We start from the raw sequence: 21,658 nt of genomic DNA, 5'->3' as shown, positions 1-21,658 counted from the left end.
TTACCATATACACATACATACATACATACATATGTATGTATGGATATGTATATACACATATATATATAAGCTAAACAAGATTTTTAACTTTCTCCAACATAAGACGAAAAGATTATTAACTATGTATGCATTAAAGCAAATTGTAGCGAGCAACTAATTAAACACTAAAGAAACAAACAGCATTAACAAATTAGTGAGCCGTAGAGCGCTTAAAACGCAGAACAAAACAAAAACAAAAACAAAAACAAATGAAACGAAATGTTTTCACTTTTCTTTAAAATAACAAGAGAAAACTCAAAATAAAAACCGAAAATGATATATATTCAAGTGCTTCTTACATAAAATAAATATCTATATATATATATATATATATATATACATATATATATGATTACATATTACATAACACACAAAATATACCTACTAACTTAGGATAAGCCTTTAACTCGAATCCGAATTCGAACTTCAATGGCAAAACTGTAAACTTTACGGCAAAACAAGAAGGAATCGCGAGGACTCCGGGTTCTAGTTTCGGGAATTTGGTTTTATAATTTATAAGTAGCCCGCTATTTCTATACACACTTGCAACGTAATCAATGCATTTTACTTAAGCAAACCCAAAACCAAATCCAAGAGGATTGACAAAAAACCAAGCCAGCAAGACAAATTTAATGAATTAAACAAATTTATATAATTATGTTAAGATTTTATAACGCAACAAACAAACCTAACATGCATATAAACATATATCTAATAACCGAAATCAAACATTGTAAATACTTGACAAAACAAAAAACCAAAATGAAAAGACAAAAAGAAAAACACACAAAAAAAAAAAACGATACAAACCAAATAAATATAACCTTTCATTCGAACAAAAATTCAGCACAACACTCAATTGATTTTCTCTGCTTTGGTTCCCAAATGAAACAACAACAATAATAACAACAAATCGATCAGTTATAGATACAGATACATCCACACAAATCTTGAGAAAAGGCTACAAAGACGAGAATATGTTATGCATTTCCTTAGCGGTTACAAATACGTAAGGTAAATTTAAATTGTTGACTATGTAGCGCAAAGCATTAACAAAAAAGACAAAAACCAAAACTAAATGAAAGAGTTAAAACGAAATGAAATGAAAAGTATTTAACCAAATTAAATAAGTTACCAAAGGTAGACACGAAAACAAAACAAAAAATGGTACTTCCAAGCAACTATAGAGCTAACAGCAATGAATTAAAACAAAATTATTGAATCGATAAGTAAGCACAAATAGATCGAAACATAATCTCATAGAATCCTCATCCACACTCGTTTCCCATCCTCTCTCACACACATCCCCACACACTCACACACACACACACACTCATCTTGGTTTGTGGAAAACTAATCCACCTAATTTCCGAAAATTAAATAGTTTTCCACCCAATTCGCTTCAATTCAAAAGCGAAAGCGAAAAGAATAGAAAACACAAAAAAAAATTGTTAGTAAAAAGACTGAGCTACAAAAATATTTAAAACAAAGGATAACTTAACCAAATGATAGCCATTTATTGAAACATGGGATTATTTGCTCTCAATATTGCAAGTGGGAAATCTCAAGTGTTGGGAGCTAGTTCCCCGGAAGGATGGATGGAGTCAACTCCTTTGTCCTGACGTGGAACGTGGACTTCGGCATTTGGACTTTTGTTTCTCCGTTTTAAAGACACGTTTTAGGCCCTTCAGGAAGACGAAAATGAAAAGTGAGAAAGCAAAAGTACTTAACAAAATTTTATACAAAGTTTGTGCTATTATACAATATACGTAAAAGCCAATGAAAGGGTATACAATTGTTTCCATGTTTGTGTTCTTTTGAGTTTTGCATTCTCTGTTTGAGCTGCCCAGCATAATCAAGATTTATGAAGCAAACTACCTAGAATATATATAAATATATATATATACATACATACCTATATATACCAATTGCTTTTAGCTTGTCTAGAATTTTTGATTTCGAATTCATTATCTCAAAAGAAAGCGAAGATTATAGAAACTAACCTCAAGGGGGAGGGGGGAAGAAACCAAAAATATTATGTATTAGAACTGAACGATCCAAGAAACAGAAATCGAAATAATCAAACTCGAGAGAGAAGGAGAGCACAAAGCGAGAGTCGAAGAGATTCATAAAAACATTTATAATTATTAATGCAAATAAAATTAAACGATAACAGCCCATTTCAAGCCAGTTAAATTCCACATTCAAAAACAACAACAAACAAAACAAGAAGAAGAAAGGAAACGACACTGACACACACACACACACACACACTCACACTCGAGAAAAGAAATGATAAGAGAACGGCAACCCAGAAATTTAACAAAAATATTATTAATGATTATTATATTGTATTATTATAACTGAAATATTTAGATGAAATGAAGATTCTTAATTATAACATATTATTATATAATAGATACATACCTACTGAAAACCAAAACAAAAGCAAAACAATTGAAAAACAAAAACCAAAAACAAGATGAAAAGGAATCGAAAATGATTAATAAAATGAAAATATAGAGAATATTATATTAAAAAAAAAAAAAAAAAAAACGATTTTCCCTAATAATGTTGGGTGCCAATCCTAATCTTCCATCTTTCCTAAGTCAAACTGACCAAGTGACTGTGAGGATCGGAATATCCTTTCTCCATGATGAGAGATGCTGCACCTAAGATCCTTGCTGAGGGCAGAATGAAGTGTAATTTACCATTGAGGATTCATCAAGGTGAATCAAGTATTGGGGAAAGAAAAGAGAGAGACTCCATAGAGAAATTCGACAAGTCCTGGTTGGGTAAATCTTTAATGGCTTATAATTTGAAACAGATTCTTAAAGCGCATAGGTGAAATTAAAATGTTTCCTGGAAGCCTCACTCCAACTCAGCGGAAATCTCACAAATGAAATTGTTCTTGTAGTTGCAATTGTTGTCATTCATTCCCATGTGTGGAATCAATTCAATGCAATCTTCGTTGTTGTAATTGTCGGGTGAAAGCCTCCAATGCAGGAAATTGGCAACGTAACCAGTGTGTGATACATAAAGACCCTCCCTAACCTGGTCATTAACGTCTGTCCAGTATATTTCTCCGCTTCTCAATTGCATGTTCACGGCCTCGTACTCAACTTTGCTCTGCAAGCTGACCAAATGGCCGCCCATTTGCCTACACCTCCTGGAAGAAGCCTCCCAACTAAGTCGTTCCGTTTCATCAATATAATAGTATTTCGAGCCGATTCTCTGAAAGCTCTTCAACCTTGCCTCTCTGTATTTGTCAACTAAATGGGTTTGCTCCTGTAATTTACGTTCAGATTTGCTTAGTGCCGATTCGGCCGAGGAAAGCTTCTCCTCCAGGATGGCCAATTGACTTTCGAGTTTTCTCATTTTATCTGCCGAATCTTTGAGGTTCTGATTCATTAATTGTTCCTTTAGTTGGCTCTGTTGGATATTCAGTCTGTCCAGGTGAGTTTCCATCTTTTCTAATGTCGCCAACTGATGCTCCACTGGCGCCCTTGCTTGAGAGTCTACCAATGATTGAGTTTGTTGTTGTTGAGTCACCAAGAGAGCTTGGATTTTTTCCAATCTTTCAACTACATCGATCGGTCTTGCTGCCTCACAGACTTCCAAGTGCCTCAGAACGCCCATTAGATGACCCAAAATGGGTTTTACAGTTGCGTAACAAAATCCACTGGCTGTCCTTATCTCTCCATCCTTGAGAATAGCCAAAGTTTAATGCCTATTTCATAAAGCTTCAAACTCAAGTGGAACTTACCCAACTGTTTGTCCTGGAGCACTGCACGAATATCCCCAACGTAATCAACACAATAATTTGTCGCATTATTACGGCCTTTGTTGGAATATTTTCCGAAAACCATTCAAACGGAAAAACTAAACTGAATCGAATCGAAGCGAAGTTTCGGTGCAAAGTGATCGTTGTTGGCAAGTGATAACCTGTGAATCTGACATTTTCTTATCAATTCAAGAATCAGCAATATTTATTGCCTAGATCTCGTAATGAGTCGAGTCAATCTTTATTAATTTTTCAATACCCTTAAAAATTAGAAAAGTCCAGTTCTTCGGCACAAACTCCAAACTTTGATGCAACTTTGCTTATTTGTTTTGGTTTATCAAATATTGGCCATCTTCCGTCCGTATCTTCCGTCCAAATAGAGTTCGTAAATAGGAAATCTAGAATCTAGTGTTGTGTATATAAATGAAATCTAAGAATCTTTGTGGCGAAAATTGTACTTAAAAATACTTATTCTAATGTGCCACGGAGGAGGTTGAAAGTTGTTTATATTCCATGCTCAGCGTTAATTACTTACTTACTTTTAAGCAATACTTGTCTTATGAATCTTCGTGACTTAATTTTGTTTTATGTTTTTGTTTCGTTTTTTATATTTCTTTGGTGCATCTGATTTGGTGAAGCCATTTGCCAAATGAACACGATGTTTATTCTCAAACTGTTCGGATGACCTTTAATAACCCGATATGAAAAGGGATCAAAATTTCTCTGCCTCCAAGTATAATCATAAATTTTAGTTCTGAACATTCATAAAAAGGTTCAAATATTTTGGTTAAACAAAAATAACTTTAAAAAACAAATAAAGCTTAGCCAAAAAAACAAAAAAAAAGGCGTCTTTTGACTAAAACGGTCGCCGATTTAGTTTGTAAAAGGTACAAAAGTTAAACATATTAAGTTTCATTTCACTTAGTTCTTAAAGAAAGTTTAAAAATTTGCTTAAAATATCATCGAATGTCAAATTACACACTAAGAATCTTCAAGATATGCCTAAGTAGTTACATGAACCTTTAAAAAAAAAAAACTTGCCTCTAAAAGGACACTTAGAGATGTTCCAAAATTCAGATTAATATTAGTTTTTAGATGGCCTGTTATGTAGTCCAGTGTTAGGTGAGAGAGATTGACAGGTTTCGCGGACTCAATAGTTGAGGAACCGCAGGGGTATTCCCAAGTCGGCAATTCTCTAATTATCTCCCTTGTGGTTCTAACTCGCATTTGGCAGACAATTATTCATTTTAGGTGCTGCAAAGACTGCAGGGTATAAAAAAGATGGATTATCATTTTAAACTAGACGGCAGGGTCAACTTCAGTCGTAAGCAAATTGTTTATTAATTGGAAGATTCCAGTTAAAAGGGAAACATAGAAATCACCTAGGTTTAGGTGGATGTTGTTCAATTTTGAGGTCAGAAACCATTTGTTTATTTCATTCATCAGGTGAAATTGATTGAAAACTTTTAAGACCACCCTCGTGCATAGTATACGTATGTAGTCAGGCAGTGAGGGGAAGGGAATGAAACATTTTTTAGATTCATAAATCATTTTTGTGTTGCTCTTTGCTAACAAAAGAAAGTGTTGGCTTTTAAACATAATTTGCATAAATGTTCATCAGTAAAGTGAGCAAATCTTTTTGTGTTTTCTAAACTATTTGTTGTAATTTGTTAATTATTTAAATTTAAGAGCGATCAGATTGTAAATATATGTAGACAAGAAATTTAGAGATATCCACATCAATTAATGTCTTGATGATTATTAATAATCTTGAGTGAGTTCCCTTTTTGCAAATGGGAAATGAAAAGTCTTCGAACTAGAATTATGTAAAGATGACGCATAAGCTAAGTCGATCCATCTGAAGATTCAGTCGAGAAGTCGTTGACTTGAAAGAGTCGTGGGGCGCCCCGTTTCTGTCTGATGCTTTCTCCCGTAGTTTCCGATGATTAATTCTGAAAACGCAAATTGATATTAATCTAGAAATACCAGTAGCACCAGAAACGTAAAATCAATTTGGCATAAATTTAAATTTTAAATTCGTCAATGTTTTTGCTTTCCGATGCTGCGGGCGCAGAAATTCATTAAACTGCGACCCGCGTCCCGCACCTTTAATCATCATCATCATTATTATCATCATCATCATCATCATCGTCGGCGTCGTCGTCGTCGTGAGAAAGACAAACTCAAGCCCCATTAAGATCACTGTTTGCCGACAAATATCAATTTTGCATTTCAAGCTGAGCGACTTCATCAGCTGTAATCTGTAAGCTGACGGAACGGGTGACGTCTTCGTCGCCGAAATGACTTTTCCCTTTTACTTGCACAGAAACCAGAGTGAGGCGAAATCCATGCTTAATTATTTGCATATGTTAAATGTGCTGCCACATTTGGTCTTTTTGTTTTAGTCTTCATCAATTTGCGAATTCTTCTTTAGTGTATGTCGGTCAGGTTTCTGGTCCGAGTCCGTTGATCTATGCGCAGCTCGGGGGTGAAACTTTGGGTCAGAGCAGAGCAAAATCTATTGGCCAGCTTGAGCCGAAGATCAGTTCAGTTTTGTGCGCCCTCGTGACTAGTGTGCGCTGCGACACACTCTGGGCCAGGATTCTTAGGTCATTTGATTATCGCAACATGCAGATCGGATTGTTTGTTCTCTTTAGCTTTCTGCTGAGCATCCAGAGCGACTTACAGGCAGAGGCACGCGTTCGTGGCAAACATTATGATGAGGAAACAGACACAATAGTTGAGATACCCAAGCTGGGTAGTATACAGGGAAAAATTGTGGAGACAGCCTGGACAAACCGTGAAGTACTGCAGTTTGTTGATGTCAGATATGCCGAACCACCTACAGGACAATACCGCTTTAAGGTAATGCGTATTGGATTCAGCCTTATATTTTCGAGCAGTCGTTCATCTTGTACTTTTTCCCCTCAACAAGGCGCCACGTCCAATCGAACCATGGGAAGATGTAATGGATGCCACAGCCGAAAAAATCGGCTGTCCGTCGGTTGTGTCCATGGACTCGTTACGCAAACTGGACGATGTTCTGGATGTCGAGGACTGCCTCACCATGACTATCACGACACCGAATGTTACCGCAAAACTGCCCGTTTTGGTGTACATCCATGGCGAGTATCTGTACGAGGGCAGCAACTCAGAGGCTCCTCCTGACTATCTGCTCGAAAAGGATGTGGTCCTTGTCACTCCGCAATATCGTCTGGGCCCCTTCGGCTTCCTCTCAACAAAGACGGATGAAATTCCAGGAAACGCTGGATTCTTAGATATATTTTTAGCTTTGCAGTTTGTCAAACATTTTATTAAGTATTTTGGTGGCGATGCAAATCGTGTGACAGTCGCCGGTCAAGTAGGTGGAGCAGCCATTGCACATCTTCTCACCCTGTCGCCTATGGTGCAGCAAGGCCTCTTTAGTCAGGTTATCTATCACTCAGGATCGGCCTTAATGCCCATTTTTCTCGAAGATAATCCTCGCAAACATGCACAGGAGATAGCACAGAAAGCGAGTTGTCGATTGGTTACAGTTAGGGATCTCAACAGCTGCCTGATGGAGCTTACGGCTCTAGAGCTGCTCACTGCCTTCATGGAGCATGCGGTATGTTAAAAGGATATCAAAAGGTCAGACAATCCTCTACTTGGGAAAATATATACTTTCAGCTTGAAAAATCGGATTTGGGCATAGGACACACTGGTGGCATACAATTTACGATTGGCGGACCAAGTGGGGTGCTGCCAAAGCACCCATACGATCTCATGCTGGAGTCCAACTTTTCCTATCCTGCTCTGGGTGGATGTCCCAAGAATGCCGGCACCAGAGTTTTGAATGAAATTGTGGAAAACGACTTTGAGGGGAAGATTCCTGACGATGAGTACGACACCTACAACTACATCGATCATGTCATCCGCCAAGTAGTGGGCACGGACAAGACAATGTTGCTGACTAGTTTTGTGACCCATGACTTCTTCAATCGCCAGCTGCTGGAGAATGGAACCTTCGATACACTCATTCCCAGGCTAATCGACGTAAGTATACTAAACATTCACATTACCACAAAACATAATCCGCCCCCCATTAGGTGGCTGGCACTTTGAACCACAAGCTACCTGTGCTCTTGGCCCTGAATATGAACAACAAACACAATCCGGATAACACATTTCTCTACTCCTTCGATTATGCCGGTGAGTTTAATCGCTACCGTGAAATGGACGAGGAGACCAACATGCAGAGCCCGTTCCGAGCCGGCGTCTCCCTCACCGACGAGGCCCTGTATCTCTTTCCCTACCCCGATCATGTCAAGCGGCTCAGTCCTCCCGACGAGACAATGGCACATCGCATGGTAGACTTGTGGACTAACTTTGTGATCAGCGGCAATCCATTGGGCTCCTACCGCACTGGCTACTGGCCACCAATGACAACTCTTTATGGGCCCTATATGAAAATCGACGAAACCCTCACGATTGGCGGCAACTACTTCAACGAGTTCTCCGCGACCCTGCGGGATGAGGACCAAGGACATAGTTTGATACGTGAAATATACTATCTCCGGTCACGTAGCCGGCAACGTGCCAAGGCCCAGCGCAAGAAGCAATTGGCGGCAAACGAAAAATTAGCCGTAAGCAGTAAAACAACGAAATCAAATAACCGAAAGAGCCTGGTAAAGCGACCCAATCGCAATAAGATACGCCTGTAATCTATTTACATAACTGATAAAGATAAAAATAATAGTAAAATTTGATTGATTACCATTTTATTGGTGATTGGGTAATTGAACACATCTTATTGGTTAATATTGACAACTTGGCAAATTGATTGTGGATCTGAGAGTGTAATTGGATTAAAAAGAAATCGGTGAAGATTAATTAGCCTGCTCCTCTTCCGCCTCTCTTGCTAGCTCATATTCCTCCCTGGCTCGTTCCTCTTCTTCTCGCGCCCGCTCTTCTTCCTCCTCTCTAAAATTATCGTCATGCTCTCCTTCCTCTTGTCGAGCTCTCTTCCGTTCCTCTTCGGCTTTCTCCTCTTCCTCTCGAACCAATTCTTCTTCATGACGTAGACGATCGTCCTCTTCAAAATTATTACCATGATCTTCTTGCTGTCGCGCCCTCTCTTCTTCTTCTCGGGCTTGCTCTTGTTCATACAGTCGATTCTCTTCCTCCCTCAATTTCATCTGGGCCTCCACATATGCCTCATAGCTGGGATAAGATCGAGGGTCATTAGGGTCAAAGTCGACTGGAAGATTATCTTCCTCTCTTAAGTTATTTTCCTGCTCCCCTTGCTGTTGACCTCGCCCATATGTCTCATGGGCCCTCTGCTCCTCCTCTTCCTCATGAACTTGCTCTCGTTCCTGATTACCCTGTTCTTCTTGCTGTCGCACCCTCTCCGCCTCCTCTCGTGCTCTCTCCTCTTCCTCTCTGGCACGCTCTTCTTCATAACGCCGATTCTCTTCCTCTCTTAATTTCAACTGGGCTTCCACATATGCGTCATAGCTAGAATACGACCGAGGGTCATTGACGTCAAATGGTAGGTCGTAGCCAGTTGGTATATTCCCGATGACAGTGACTGTGTTGGTTTCATAATCTTCATAGTTGGGAGGTTCAATAGGTTCATTGCCAGAAACTTCTTCAGCGCCAGTTTCGTAAGGTCTCTCACTCTCACCTTGAAGTTCATTTCTCCGTTGTTGTTCCCTTTCTTCTCGCTCCCTCTCTTCTTGCTCTCTTTCCTGCTGCTGACGTTTTTCTTGTTCTTCTCTGGCCCTTTCCTCTTGTTGTTGAAACTCGCGCCTACGTTCTTCCTGAAGACGCTGTTCACGTTCTTCTCTCTCCCGCTGTGCTTCCTGCTCTCTCTGCTTTGCACGTTCTTCTTCTACCCGCTTCTGCTCCTCTCGTTCGTGCTGTTCACGGAGCTGTTGCTGCGCTCGTTCACGCTCCAAACGCTCTTGTTGCTCTCGTTGATATTGCTGTCGTCTCCGTTCTTGAGCTTTGAGAAACTGTTCATATCGTTCCTGATCCGAAGGTCTCCTCGGCTCTGGCTGCGATGGCTGAGGTGGTCTTTGGGCATACGGATTGTAAGCATACGGACGCCTTGTTGTCGTCGTCGTTGTAGTAGTTGTTGTTGTGGTAGTAGGGCTTACCTGGGGCGTGGTGCTCCTAAGTATCTGATTAAATCCATACAAATTGGGAACATAAATGCCCTCACCGAAATGCTGATCCAATTCGAGTACGCTTTCCTTTGAGTTGGTAAAGCGCAAAAATGGTCCATACTCAGAACTAGCCTTCGGCCAGACACCATTGTAGGGATTGGGTACGCCAGATTGAGCGAAATTCACCCACATTGTAACGAGTGCTCGGGCAAGTGACTTGTCTTCCGGATTTAAACGGCTGGCCTCCACCGGATAGGGAAACAGATACACACTGTCGTCGCTGAGCGAAGCATCCACACCAAAAGGCAAAGGACTATTCAAGTGACCAAACCGATGGTACTGGCCGCGATAGTCAAATATGTACAAATAGGTCGGAACTTTCTTGAAAGAAAACCTAATGGAATCGATGACAGGTTCGCGGTACAAAATCAGATTGCTCAACTCCAAGAGATGCTGCGAGATACTCTGCGCGTTCACATATTGCGGCGTCTGATCAGGTGTGAAAATCTCCTGCAACGCCCAGTCGTGCCAGATCTTGTGGTGCTGAGGCGGAGCTATATGCCGCAAGACAACGTTGATGTAATCGCTGACATTTCGAGATTGCACTCGCTGCACTTCACTATAGAAACCTGTAATTGATAGAATGAATGAAAGAAGTTAATATCAGTCTCTGTCTGCCATGTTAGTCTATCCGACTATTGGAACGGCTAGAAATATAACATACTATAATGTCTTAATAAAGTATGATGAGTAAAGAATTTTCACCTCACTCAGAAATAAATGTGAAAATTGCTCGGTAATTAAAAAGAAGCTTTTTTTTTGTTTTTTCTAAGAATGAAGTAACCAAGTATGCTCTCAGACTTCGTTTTAAAGAACGTTTTGGTTTTGGGAATATTACCTATATTGAATCAAACTTAATAAGGTCTGTTCTCGTTTCCGAGTCATTTGTAAGCATAATTCCGCATTGTTTTAGAACTTTCTGTTCTGTGGTCGTTTTGGAAGCTAAGTTTGAAAGTGTTGCAAAGCTTTATAATAGTTATTGGGTTTCTAAATGATATATACGTGCAAGAGAACTTTTACATTATTAAATGTATTAAACTGGCGAACCTTAAATCGTGTTGAAATGAATCTATTGTGTTTTAGAACGATCAATTTTATGAGAGCTATATTATAAGTATACTGGTCTAACCTAGCATAGATATCAATGACAATATGAAACCAATAAGCAATAATCATTTGAAGATCCTTTTTGGAGCAGTAACGTCTTCTAAATCGATAACACCGAATCGTTGTAAGAAAAAGTGTCCCATTTCATTCGAACATGCATAAGGGTGCAAGCGAGAGGGAATGAGGCAACTCGTGTTGTCCTAAGCTTGTCGTAGAATACATTTATCAACATGTGCATCCTCTAAAATTTGTCAAACAACGCGAAATATTGTATTGTAAGAACTTCCTCATTCAAAACTCTAAAAACTCTGCTAATCTGATTGTTAAGATATGAAGACTTTTGTGCTGACCACATTAAGGCAACTTTAAGACTGATAAACTCAGAATGAGTTGATATTAAACAAGTTGGAACCAGCATACTCTGCCAGTCAAAAACAAAAGAATACTCAATTGTATTTGGGTGATTTTTATAAGTTGCGATTAGACCCCAAGCTTCCGTCACCCCAACTAGATCATACCACAGTAAAATATTTAACGAATGTTTTGTAAACAGGGAGAAGTCTTCAAAGGAAAATCCTGTGGTTGTTAGCAGCGATTTTTGACCCTAGAATTAGATTAGTATTATGCAGGCTTCTTTAACAATCATGCTTGCTAGGACACACCTCAAAAATCTAATTATAAGGAGTTTTTATATGGACCAAAAAGTAAGAACATATCTTAATGTCTAATGTTGATCACATTTATAAGTAAATTTATTCCTTATTTTTAATGACAATGTATCAAGTTGATACTATCAACATCGCAGAAGTCAGCACCGAATGCATCGACATCTCAAGTATCTCCCCTCTTCTAAATGAACTTCTTAATTCGATCGAGGTAGTCTCAGGCAATGAAGAGGAAGACAATGGTAGCAGTTGAAATCGAAAGCTTTAATCCAAAGCCTATTAAATCTAATAGGCTTTTAATCATGCATTTAATCAAATGCAGTTAAAATGCATTACTGTAATTTGTGCCCTCAGTCCCTGCGAGGTAAGTGATGGTCGAGGGAGTTTCTTCTGCCCTGAATTGGTCTTATCAGATCTAAAGTGCAATCTCTCGGCGGAGTATTTAAAAAATTCAATTTTGAAAAGTCAAAACAAAAGTGGATTTTGAAAAGAAAATGAGTTTACAGAAAACATTTAAAAATAATCTGTTTTTTGTAAATTTTTAAATTTGATATATCAAATTTGCCTCTGTGGAAAAGCCATAAAATCATACTGACTTTTATTTTTTTTTCTGCTTAAAATGAATGATTAATATTTAATCAATTGATGAAAAAAATTAAACTCAACGATTACAGTGGCTGCTATTTTGTGTACATAAGTAGCACTATTTTTCAATCAACTTCCTGCTCTCAATTCAGCTATCAGTACACACCACGATGATCCTCTATCAGACCATCCTGACCCGAGGTCATAAAAATGAAAATAAAAATAAAAACTCGTCTCACTTACGCGACAAAATGAAAGCGCTGGCATCTTTGGTGGCTCCTATTATCAACGGCACGGAACTATTCTGATTATTAACCACAAGGTTAGCCGGATGCTGAGGCAAGTAGCCCAGACTGTCGCCCACTACCAACTTGAATCCACCGAGGTAAGTGAGGCCACGTGGCTCGTTCTGCTCATAAAGCTGCTGGAAAGCCCTCAACAATTCCGAAGTGCGGAGTCGGCTGAGGCAGTCGTAGAGGGGTGAAAGGTTCTGGCCAGCATAGGGGCACCGGGCAATGCGGGCGAACGTGGACAGAGTCTCGCGAGGACGTTCATCTATGAGGTAGGGATTAAGAGCAGTGCCAGATTGCAGAATCAACTGCTGGAACAGATTTTGTGCACGTCCACTAAGGCTTAGGGCATGCACCAGGGTGGCGCCACCAGCCTGCCCCACCAAGGTCACCTGCTGGGGATTGCCGCCGAAGTAACGCAGGTTGCGCTGTAGCCATTGAAGGGCCAAATGGATATCGGAGAGAGCCACATTTCCGGGCAGTTCGCTGCTGAGGGCGCTGAGGAAGCCAAATGGGGCAAGGCGATAGTTTATGGAGACCAGTACAACATCATGCTCCAGGAAATAATCCGGTGCGGCTTCTTCGGAGCCACCGTCGAACAACATTTCACCATGGACAAAGACTAGGACAGGCAGATTCGAAGCTCCATTCGGTGTATAGACATCGAGGGTCAGACAGTCATCCACATTCTTGCCGCGTGCCTCGTCTTCTTGGATGCGATCCAGTTCTGGAAACTGGGCACAGTTCGGGCTTGCCTTTGTGGCATTTACTTGACCCTGATATGGCACAGATCTGGCCTGTTGGAAGCGACCCAATCCACTGCCGATCTGCGCATAGCGAATGCCCAGATAAGCATCTATGGGACGATTCCGAATGAACTTGTAGCCTGGCAGACCGATTAGCTCTCCGACTCCAGGTATTTGCAATCCCCCACCGGATGCTGGGTTAGGTAAAGGTGCGGCACCTGGCACCTGCCACGGAGCTGGCCTCAAAGGCTGTGGTTGGTAGACCCCAGCTAACCAGGCATCCTTTTCGTTTTCCCCGTGTACATCATCGTAGACATTGGGACGGGCTTGGCACTGGCATATCGAGAATATGAACAACGTCGCCAACAGCATCTCGAGCTGGGCCTTTACCGAAGACCACCGCATGTTCTCAACTACGTCGCGACTCAATTGAAACTGATTTCGGCACTCGATTGTAGGAAATGGAAAGTTCAAAACTAATCGCTAGTGCCAGCATTCGCCTTGACGTACATTCTAAATACATATGTCAGTATGTTTGTGTATTGTGATTACTTATGTACTAAGTAGATGCGAAGTAGTTCTAGTTCCCGATGTCACAATCGAGACATATTTAATCTCGTCTTTGTGCCAGCTTTTGCTGTGGAGCTGCACTGCGACATGGTCTCCTCCCCCACAATCTCACCCATGATGCAAGTACTTTGGCGTCTATGGAGCTCTTTGGGGTTATCAGCGACAAGTTGAAATTGAAAAAAAATTGTTTATGTTTTTTTATACTGCCCTTTGGCAAAGTTTTAACAACTCATTGGGCCCAAGCCGTGAATTAGATTCAATCCAACACATTTATTCACATGGCTAACTCCGGCTCAGTTCAATTTGTCTATAATCTGAATTACAGTTTAGGAAATACATTTTTCAATTTCGAAAGATTGTTGCTACTTGCTTGAGAAATATTATCTGAAAATCCCTAAGGAAGACCTTCCACAATATTAATCTGAAACTGTTTTCTGATTTCGTATATTACATAGGGGAGAGTGGGGCTAATCGGCGCGTGGGGCAACCCAGAGTTGTCGGCTTGACTTGTGTGTATTTACAGATCAACAGATTTACAGAATTTACATTTATTATTGTATTTTCAAAATTAAACCTATAGGATGTGGAGGTAGTTGATTATGATGGAGAGCTTTGTCGGAGTGGAGTTTGCAAGGGTTGCTATTGGGCATAGTTTTTAGAAGACTTCTTCGCCAATGTGGGAGGTTGCAGGTCAGCTCTTTAGTATGTTCTAGGTCGGATGTTGAGTTGCAGTTTGGACAGGGTGTTAATCTTGTGTGACCTAATCTAAGTCGTGGAATTTTTACTTGGTCTATTCGTGGTCTTAATGTTTTTGAGATAGTGTAATTAAGAGTGTAATAGAGGGGGGTATGGATGGTAGATTTTGCGGTTTGGTTTTAAGTTTTGATCAATGTTAACTGAAACAGTTTCCGACATGTATTACCATCTGGTGGTGGTACCAGTGAAAATGCGCCGATTAGCCCCACTCTCCTCTACATATATTTATAGGTATATTGAACACACTTTAAAGAGATGGGTAAGAGCAAATATTTTGAACTAAAATTCTATAAACTATCATATTGATTGTTTATCAATTAATCAATGTAGTCAATACAACATGAGATATTGAATTACCTACTCAATACCTTTTAAAAACTATCTGTTCCTCTCTTTGTTGAAATTTGTTCTTACTGCAAATAAGCCATCTACAATACGTTGATGAATATTAGCAATAACCAGAGGACCGGGGCTAACTACATAGTTCAATTTGTCTATATTACATTACATAATCTTAGGCTGGAGCAATGCGGCGCATGTAGCATGCTTTTTATGGCCTGTTTATATGACAGATATATAATACAGTTATCCAAATTTAATTCAATTTGCCACAATCATTAGCAGCTTCATTAAACTGAAACCTTTTGGAATTGTGATATAGTGATCCTATCCGGCTGAATCCGAGACTTACAACCTGTGGAGTATTTAAATACTCCTTTTGTCCTTCTCCGGGTTGTCGATTTTGGTTGGTTGAATGCGTCACCAACTTGTCTGACCGTTTTCTCATGTATGGGATATAGGAAGTTTGACATGGAGGTCGGGCATCGTTGGGCGTCAAGGACTGTTTCGACCTAGAGATTTATATTTATCGGTTTTGAAAACATTTAGAAGACTTCTAATTTTTGTAATGTGTGAAATTTATTTTTTAATGCTCAATAAATAAGTGACTAATTTCTAAACAGAAGATTTTGACTACTAGGACTTGTACTTCTTGGCAATGAATACTAAATTCTGTCCGCGAGCCTCATTGGCATCGGTGTCTTCTTCCTCGTCGGCTTCGTCGTTGTCTTCATCCAGATTGGCATGGGAGACAGGAACTTGAGCGCCTTTTTTTGAAGCAAGGATCGCTTCCTCGATCTCGTAGTAGTCCTCGTTGACCAACGTGTAACCCAATTTCACCTCCTGCACGGCAATGCTGTACTCATCCAAAAAGTTGTCACCGAAGGAGACAGTGCGACCAATGCGCATATAGGGACCAGTGGCTTCCTCACCACTGGCGATATCCACACTCATTGGTGGCCAAGCGGGAACTCCTGGTGCACGGGGCACTCCGGTCGCTGCGAATGAGGTCCACAGATCCACCATGCGCTTGGCTATCTTGATGTCCCGAACGGAGTTGATCAGGTGGAAGCGTGGCCAGGGGAACAGATAGAGATTGTCGTCGGTCAGTGTCACTCCCGAGTCAAAGGGTACAAAGGAGGCCTCCTCCTCGGTGCTGGCATACCGGTTCAACTCGCCCTCGTAGTCGAAACTGTAGAGATACGTGCTGTTTGGCAACTTTTTGGCGTTAGCCTGGAGAACCAGAAGAACAGGATTCTTGAGGGAAATAGTGCTGCAGAGCTGTAGTTGTGAAAAAGACGGACTAAAGTAAGACAAATGATTTACATTAACCGATGGCAACTTACGTCAATGAGGCCTGGTGTGAGGCGTTTGAAGCTTCCGTTCTTAATGTCCGCTGCCGTAAAGATCTCCTCACTGGCAAACTCCCGCCACGAGCCTGTAGGGTCCTCTCCATTAGCCTGCTGAATAACAGTGTTGATGTATTCCTGCCCACTTAGCTTGTCGACTGCGACGCTTTCGTTGAAGCTCTCCACGAAGATGTCTGTAAGACCAAACAGTTAGAAAGGAAATAAAGACTAACAAGGGCTGCACCTACCCCTCAGCAAAAAGGTTCCGCCGTGCTTGACACTTCCGCCCAGAGTGGGATAGGCCTGGAACTTTTCGGCGGCCAGTAAACGTCCGGGATGCTCGGGCAAGATGCCAGATGGCCCGCCAATCACCAACTGAACTCCGCCATAAGCTCCACCACTCAGCGAGGGCTTGTCCTCGCCATGAATGCTGAAGGCGGCCAGCAAAGTGGTCGCATTCGCGCGTTGCAGACACTTGTTCAGCGAATCCGTTTTGGTCAGCTGTTTGCAGCCAACAATCTTGGCTATGTCCTTTGTGGCAGGCATGGGATTGTCCGTAATGAAGGCTGGCGACAGAGCCGTGCCCGACTGGTATATGACACGGTGGAATAACCCCTTGGCCACTGACGGACTCAGGGTCAGGACATTGACCATTGCTGCCCCACCAACTTGTCCGAAGAGCGTTACCCTCCTAGGATCGCCACCGAATGAGGCTATGTGCTTCTGTATCCATTCGAGAGCCAAAATAATGTCAGTTACCGCTGCGTTTCCGGGTATATCCTCGGTGAGGGTGGACATGAACCCGAAAGGACCCAGACGATAGCGGACCGATACCAAGACCACATCGTTCTCCAGCAGGTAACCAGGCGCTGCCTCCACTGTGTTGCCTTCGTAGAAGAAGTCTCCGTGGATGTACACCATAACGGGCGAAAGTTCACCCTTCAGCTGGAAATTTGAAAACAAAATCAATTGCTGCCAATGGATATTATTATCTAGAGGATTACCGATTTTGTGTTGATGGTAAGACGCAGGCAATCCTCGACATCGAAGCCATCCTCTTCCAGCTTGGCAAACTTCAAAATGTCCTGTATTGAAGGACAGCCCGCATGGTGCCGATGGGCCGACAATACTCCTTTCCACGGCGAAGCAGGCTCAGCTGCCTTAAAGTGCGGAATGTCAGTCAAAGGGAATTTCTTACAAAACTCTCTAATTTACCTTGAAGCGATCTGCCGATCCGTAGGGCACGTCCAGGAACTGCATAATTGTCTGTCCAGTCCACTCTGTTGTCAAGGTCTTACCACGGATCCTTCCCAACTCGGGAATCGTTGTGGTGAACACATCGGGACTATTTTGCTGCTGCGGCTTATTTGGCTTGGGCTTCTGTTTCTGAGCCTGTTGAGGCTTTGGACGCTTCTTTTGGGCACCGCCAGTGGCTCCCTGGCCTCCCGGCTTCTGTTTTTGCCTGTTTTTCTGCGACCTCTGAACCTCACTGCTGACCACGGCCAACAGCAGGATCAATGTGGCCAGCAGGAGAACGATAGTGCGTAGTTTTGCCATTTCTTTAACCCGTCCACGTTGCAAGTCCAACTACAACTGAGGGCCGACTTGGGCAATTGGTCTAACGAAGACTTTCTCATCGACGGCCACCGTCCGTCGCGTCGGCCAGCATAATTAAGTGTCTCTTGACCGGCCAAAAGTTCTATTTTAGATGAAGTGGCCCGCCGCCTGCCTGGCCTAACCCGAAATGGGGTCAACAACAAGTCTCTTGGCCTCTTCTTCGAGTTCTTCTTCTGCGTTGTTGCTTGACCATCTTTCTGTTTTTGCGAATCAAATTATGAATATTTATCGCCACATATTTTAATCTAAATACGAAATCAGAACCGCTGCCGGTGGGCATACTCTTCTGGAGTGACCCTCGACTGAATTAGGCTTGGTTTTCGAAGCGACTTGAAAGTAAAACATAGCCGCAACTTGTTTGTATTGACCCCATTTACGATTCGAGTCACTCTCGATAGAGACATGGAGAACGTATTAGAATATCAAAATGAACTATGGAACATATCAATGTAAGTCGACGGACTTGGATCATTTTCTGTTTAATATAAAAAAGGTTTCCTTGTTGATAAATGGTTTTTATAGGATCGTGATGACCTAAAGTACTCTTGAAGATGTCAATGTGATGTTCCTTAAAGATCCAATCAGTACTCCACGTTGTCTCTAAATACATACATACATATATTATCTTTGATTATCCTTAAGTCAAACATAAATACATACATACATAATTAAATTAGAGACTTTTCTCACTTATTTAGAAATAGACACAGGGGAAATTCGTTAGAAAATTTATTATTCACATTTGATTTGTTAATTGTTTATTAAATAAATAAATTAAAAATGCATTAGTCTATAACTAAATAAATGTGTGTACATGTATGTACGTGTATGTGTGTGTGTGTGTGTGTATGAGTAGTGCAACAATTTCACTAACTCGAACGCACATACAATCAAAAGAATTGCATTGAAATGCCAAGAACGCGAGAGAATTGAGTAGAAATGGGGAGAATCATCATTCACGCATGCAGATGAATATCCAAATCATAGATACATATGTATATGCGATGAATACAAGCAGACACCTGGCCAATGTGTGCCAAAGTGTGGGCGTTCGACGACCGCCTACGCCGCCTCTTATATGTAGTACAAGCGCACAACCGATTTTGTGATGAGTGTCTCGTTGTCATAGAAACTGGTTTGAATTGTCACATTGCCATTTAAGACTTTTGCTGGCATCATTTGGGACTCGGGCGCCGCTTCGATGGTGGACTGCCAGGTGTTGGTGGTGTTCGCTCCAACGAAGCCCATTTCGAAGAACCACTCCTCCATGATGCGCCCCTTGAAGAGGACCTTCTGGTCGAGTCTGAAGTTCTCCATGGACTCGATGGTGCTGAAATTGATTTCTCGAGAGACGGCTCGCATGTCCAGAATTTTGATTGGGACGCGCGCCTCGTGTTCGACATCGGGAGCGGAGAAGTCCTTGTTTTCCTGCCAAATTATCTTGCCGGAGTCTGCATCTCTTAGGATCATGTTGTTAATTTGGAATCCTTTTTGAATTTTATCGCCGGCGCTGAGATCATCGGAACCCATTGTTCCTGAGGCTAAGTCACTACGTGAAGTTCACAACCAAGGTGGGGGAGCAGTGCAGTGACGTCTGGTTACGGTGCTTGAGCAGTCCAGGGATTATATTTTTGGATAGGACAGAAAATCAATTATGTTTATTTTTAATACAAATGCCAGCTGACAGCTGTGAATGAAACCTAATAAAAAAAAACTCACGGAACTAGTTCCCATCGATTCAAAGAGATGATAAATGAGACCAGATGGTCTGTATATCGTGAGTCGATAAATTACATATTTAATTTCTAATAATGAATTTTTAAGATGAGAAATAAAATATTTATATTCATTTATTTAAGCTCAACAATAAAAGCAACAAGTGTTTTTTTCGATGAGATAAATTATTTAAAGAAATTGCTTTTATCATATTAATTCAGAGTGTACGCATAAACGACAAGCATTATTTACCATCTCTACTGTTATCGATAACAGTGCGATGACGATATATGAAGCTCGAGTTCACAATATAAACATTACATTCTTAAAGTCATGATTATTTATGGCGTTTATATAGTTAATAAGTCGGGCGGCCTTATCTTCAACTTGGACAACAATGTGCCCCGCATAGAGCATGAGAAAACATTCACATACCCGCTGGACCTTGTCTTGGACTACGATGCGAAGAAGGTGTCGGTGGCATTTAACCGAAAGGACGGCATTAATGGTAAGTTCCACTCATGCCTCTCACTTTGCCCATAATAACAATTAGTAATCTCTTTCCAGTGGGCCATGTGCTGGTCGCCATCAATGGTGTTGCCGTCAACGGAGTCAAGTTGGAAGATGGCCGGGACGTGAAGGCCACACTAGAAGCGACTGAAAACTATCCCATTAATCTGAAATTCAGTCGTCCCAAAATGACCACCAACGAAAAAATCTTCCTCGCTAGTATGTTCTACCCACTGTTTGCCATTGCCAGCCAACTGAGTCCCGAGCCAAAGAGTTCCGGCATCGAGTTGCTGGAGGCCGATACTTTTACCCTGCACTGTTTCCAGACCCTGACGGGGGTCAAGTTTATAGTGATTTCGGAGACCGGACTGAATGGCATGGATTTGCTTTTGCGTAAGGTCTACGAACTGTACTCAGACTATGTCCTTAAGAATCCATTTTACTCACTGGAAATGCCAATACGCTGTGAATTGTTTGATACCAAACTGCAGGAACTGCTGACTCAGGTGGAGAAGACGGGCATTAGCAATATCGATAAATAAATGTTAAATATAAATTGTTACTTTAATAGTCATCATCTGCAATTATTAATTAATTGAATTGCTATGTTAGATGTATTTGGGAAACTAATTCGTGAAATTTTCCAAGAAACCAAATGCAATTATTCTAACACGATGGAAGGATGACAACAGGTGAAACCAAATTCAGGCGCTGAACTCAGGGAAAACCCACAATATGTACCCATATAGCATTAAATGCAATTTCTGACCATATACGATTCTTTTTTCGAATACTCTTTCTGATTAAAATGGTATTAAATGAACTCGTATTCTGTTCATGAAATGACTCCCTTGTCAGCATGAAATGGTCCACGACTCCTCCTCCTTCTTTTAACCCTTTGCGCAATTTATGTTACAGTCAAATTTGGCCATCATGTGTCTTAAGAGACTTTCCAAAGATATATCCGTTTCGATTCTGGTGGTCTTTCATTTCGGGTTTCTAATATAAGTTGTTTCTGAAAACTTTTGGTTGGTATCAATCAGTTTTAACTAGTAGCTAATTAATAATTAAATAGTCTCCCGCATCATTTGTGTTACGTCGTTGGTTTAGTGGAGACCCACTCACTCTATAAATTCGTTTACCCCTCGATGAAGCAATGCTAAACAAGGTAGTTCCATCAGGGTTAATGGCAAGGATTGTGGTTAACGAATAATTGTTTTTTCCTGCATGATGAGTAAGTGACATTCGTACATCCTTACAAAATGGACTCATGAGGCAGAGATTTGTTAAACAAATTTTCCAGCCATACACCCAGCTCCGTGGGTTTCAATGCATTAGCATTGTCCACTACTTTAAAAGTAAAATTAACTTTTGAA

General features: G+C 41.0%; 6 protein-coding genes across 6 annotated transcripts; 2 read left to right on the top strand and 4 right to left on the bottom strand.

Annotated features, from left to right (window-relative positions):
• Positions 1 to 2,910: 2,910 nt before the first annotated feature.
• Positions 2,911 to 3,678, bottom strand: LOC137587179 (accessory gland protein Acp29AB-like). The gene has a single exon (XM_068303471.1). It carries the CDS (start codon positions 3,676 to 3,678, stop codon positions 2,911 to 2,913), a length of 768 nt encoding a protein of 255 aa, XP_068159572.1.
• A 2,725-nt stretch (positions 3,679 to 6,403) lies between these two features.
• On the top strand, positions 6,404 to 8,526 carry LOC137587173 (glutactin). The gene is made up of 4 exons (XM_068303460.1): positions 6,404 to 6,688; positions 6,759 to 7,430; positions 7,493 to 7,858; positions 7,912 to 8,526. Exons 1-4 carry the CDS (start codon positions 6,452 to 6,454, stop codon positions 8,524 to 8,526), a joined length of 1,890 nt encoding a protein of 629 aa, XP_068159561.1. The 5' UTR covers positions 6,404 to 6,451.
• Positions 8,527 to 8,566: 40 nt separating this feature from the next.
• Positions 8,567 to 13,852, bottom strand: Glt (Glutactin). The gene is made up of 2 exons (XM_068302796.1): positions 12,633 to 13,852; positions 8,567 to 10,601 (listed from the first exon to the last, which is right to left on the bottom strand). The coding sequence occupies exons 1-2, from the start codon at positions 13,828 to 13,830 to the stop codon at positions 8,692 to 8,694; spliced, it is 3,108 nt and encodes a 1,035-aa protein (XP_068158897.1). The 5' UTR covers positions 13,831 to 13,852; the 3' UTR covers positions 8,567 to 8,691.
• A 1,874-nt stretch (positions 13,853 to 15,726) lies between these two features.
• LOC137587168 (glutactin) lies at positions 15,727 to 17,996 on the bottom strand. The gene is made up of 5 exons (XM_068303445.1): positions 17,655 to 17,996; positions 17,444 to 17,599; positions 16,688 to 17,384; positions 16,437 to 16,633; positions 15,727 to 16,371 (listed from the first exon to the last, which is right to left on the bottom strand). The coding sequence occupies exons 1-5, from the start codon at positions 17,994 to 17,996 to the stop codon at positions 15,727 to 15,729; spliced, it is 2,037 nt and encodes a 678-aa protein (XP_068159546.1).
• A 776-nt stretch (positions 17,997 to 18,772) lies between these two features.
• Positions 18,773 to 19,768, bottom strand: PrBP (Prenyl-binding protein). Its single transcript, XM_068302599.1, has one exon. It carries the CDS (start codon positions 19,584 to 19,586, stop codon positions 19,131 to 19,133), a length of 456 nt encoding a protein of 151 aa, XP_068158700.1. The 5' UTR covers positions 19,587 to 19,768; the 3' UTR covers positions 18,773 to 19,130.
• Positions 19,769 to 20,045: 277 nt separating this feature from the next.
• Trs23 (trafficking protein particle complex subunit 4-like protein Trs23) lies at positions 20,046 to 20,850 on the top strand. The gene is made up of 2 exons (XM_068303615.1): positions 20,046 to 20,280; positions 20,340 to 20,850. Exons 1-2 carry the CDS (start codon positions 20,106 to 20,108, stop codon positions 20,822 to 20,824), a joined length of 660 nt encoding a protein of 219 aa, XP_068159716.1. The 5' UTR covers positions 20,046 to 20,105; the 3' UTR covers positions 20,825 to 20,850.
• The last annotated feature ends 808 nt before the right edge of the window (positions 20,851 to 21,658 follow it).

Source organism: Drosophila tropicalis, unplaced genomic scaffold, assembly GCF_018151085.1.
Source record: "Drosophila tropicalis isolate 14030-0801.00 unplaced genomic scaffold, ASM1815108v1 contig_1009, whole genome shotgun sequence".
Classification (NCBI taxonomy): Eukaryota; Metazoa; Arthropoda; class Insecta; order Diptera; family Drosophilidae; genus Drosophila; species Drosophila tropicalis.
Note: the sequence above shows the minus strand (reverse complement) of the source record. Positions and strands in the feature narration are given on the sequence as shown.

Bases quoted from the DNA above. Each gene is read 5' to 3' on its own strand.
- LOC137587179 (XM_068303471.1), bottom strand. From the start codon at position 3,678: ATGGGCGTTCTGAGGCACTTGGAAGTCTGTGAGGCAGCAAGACCGATC.
- Glt (XM_068302796.1), bottom strand. From the start codon at position 13,830: ATGCGGTGGTCTTCGGTAAAGGCCCAGCTCGAGATGCTGTTGGCGACG. The intron at 10,602-12,632 runs GTAAGTGAGACG...TATCAATTACAG, and splicing joins CAGCGCTTTCATTTTGTCGC to GTTTCTATAGTGAAGTGCAG.
- LOC137587168 (XM_068303445.1), bottom strand. From the start codon at position 17,996: ATGGCAAAACTACGCACTATCGTTCTCCTGCTGGCCACATTGATCCTG. The intron at 17,600-17,654 runs GTAAATTAGAGA...CCGCACTTTAAG, and splicing joins GATCGGCAGATCGCTTCAAG to GCAGCTGAGCCTGCTTCGCC. The intron at 16,634-16,687 runs GTAGGTGCAGCC...TTGGTCTTACAG, and splicing joins CGGAACCTTTTTGCTGAGGG to ACATCTTCGTGGAGAGCTTC.
- PrBP (XM_068302599.1), bottom strand. From the start codon at position 19,586: ATGGGTTCCGATGATCTCAGCGCCGGCGATAAAATTCAAAAAGGATTC.
- Trs23 (XM_068303615.1), top strand. From the start codon at position 20,106: ATGATTATTTATGGCGTTTATATAGTTAATAAGTCGGGCGGCCTTATC. The intron at 20,281-20,339 runs GTAAGTTCCACT...ATCTCTTTCCAG, and splicing joins CCGAAAGGACGGCATTAATG to TGGGCCATGTGCTGGTCGCC.
- LOC137587173 (XM_068303460.1), top strand. From the start codon at position 6,452: ATGCAGATCGGATTGTTTGTTCTCTTTAGCTTTCTGCTGAGCATCCAG. The intron at 7,431-7,492 runs GTATGTTAAAAG...ATATACTTTCAG, and splicing joins CTGCCTTCATGGAGCATGCG to CTTGAAAAATCGGATTTGGG. The intron at 7,859-7,911 runs GTAAGTATACTA...GCCCCCCATTAG, and splicing joins TCATTCCCAGGCTAATCGAC to GTGGCTGGCACTTTGAACCA.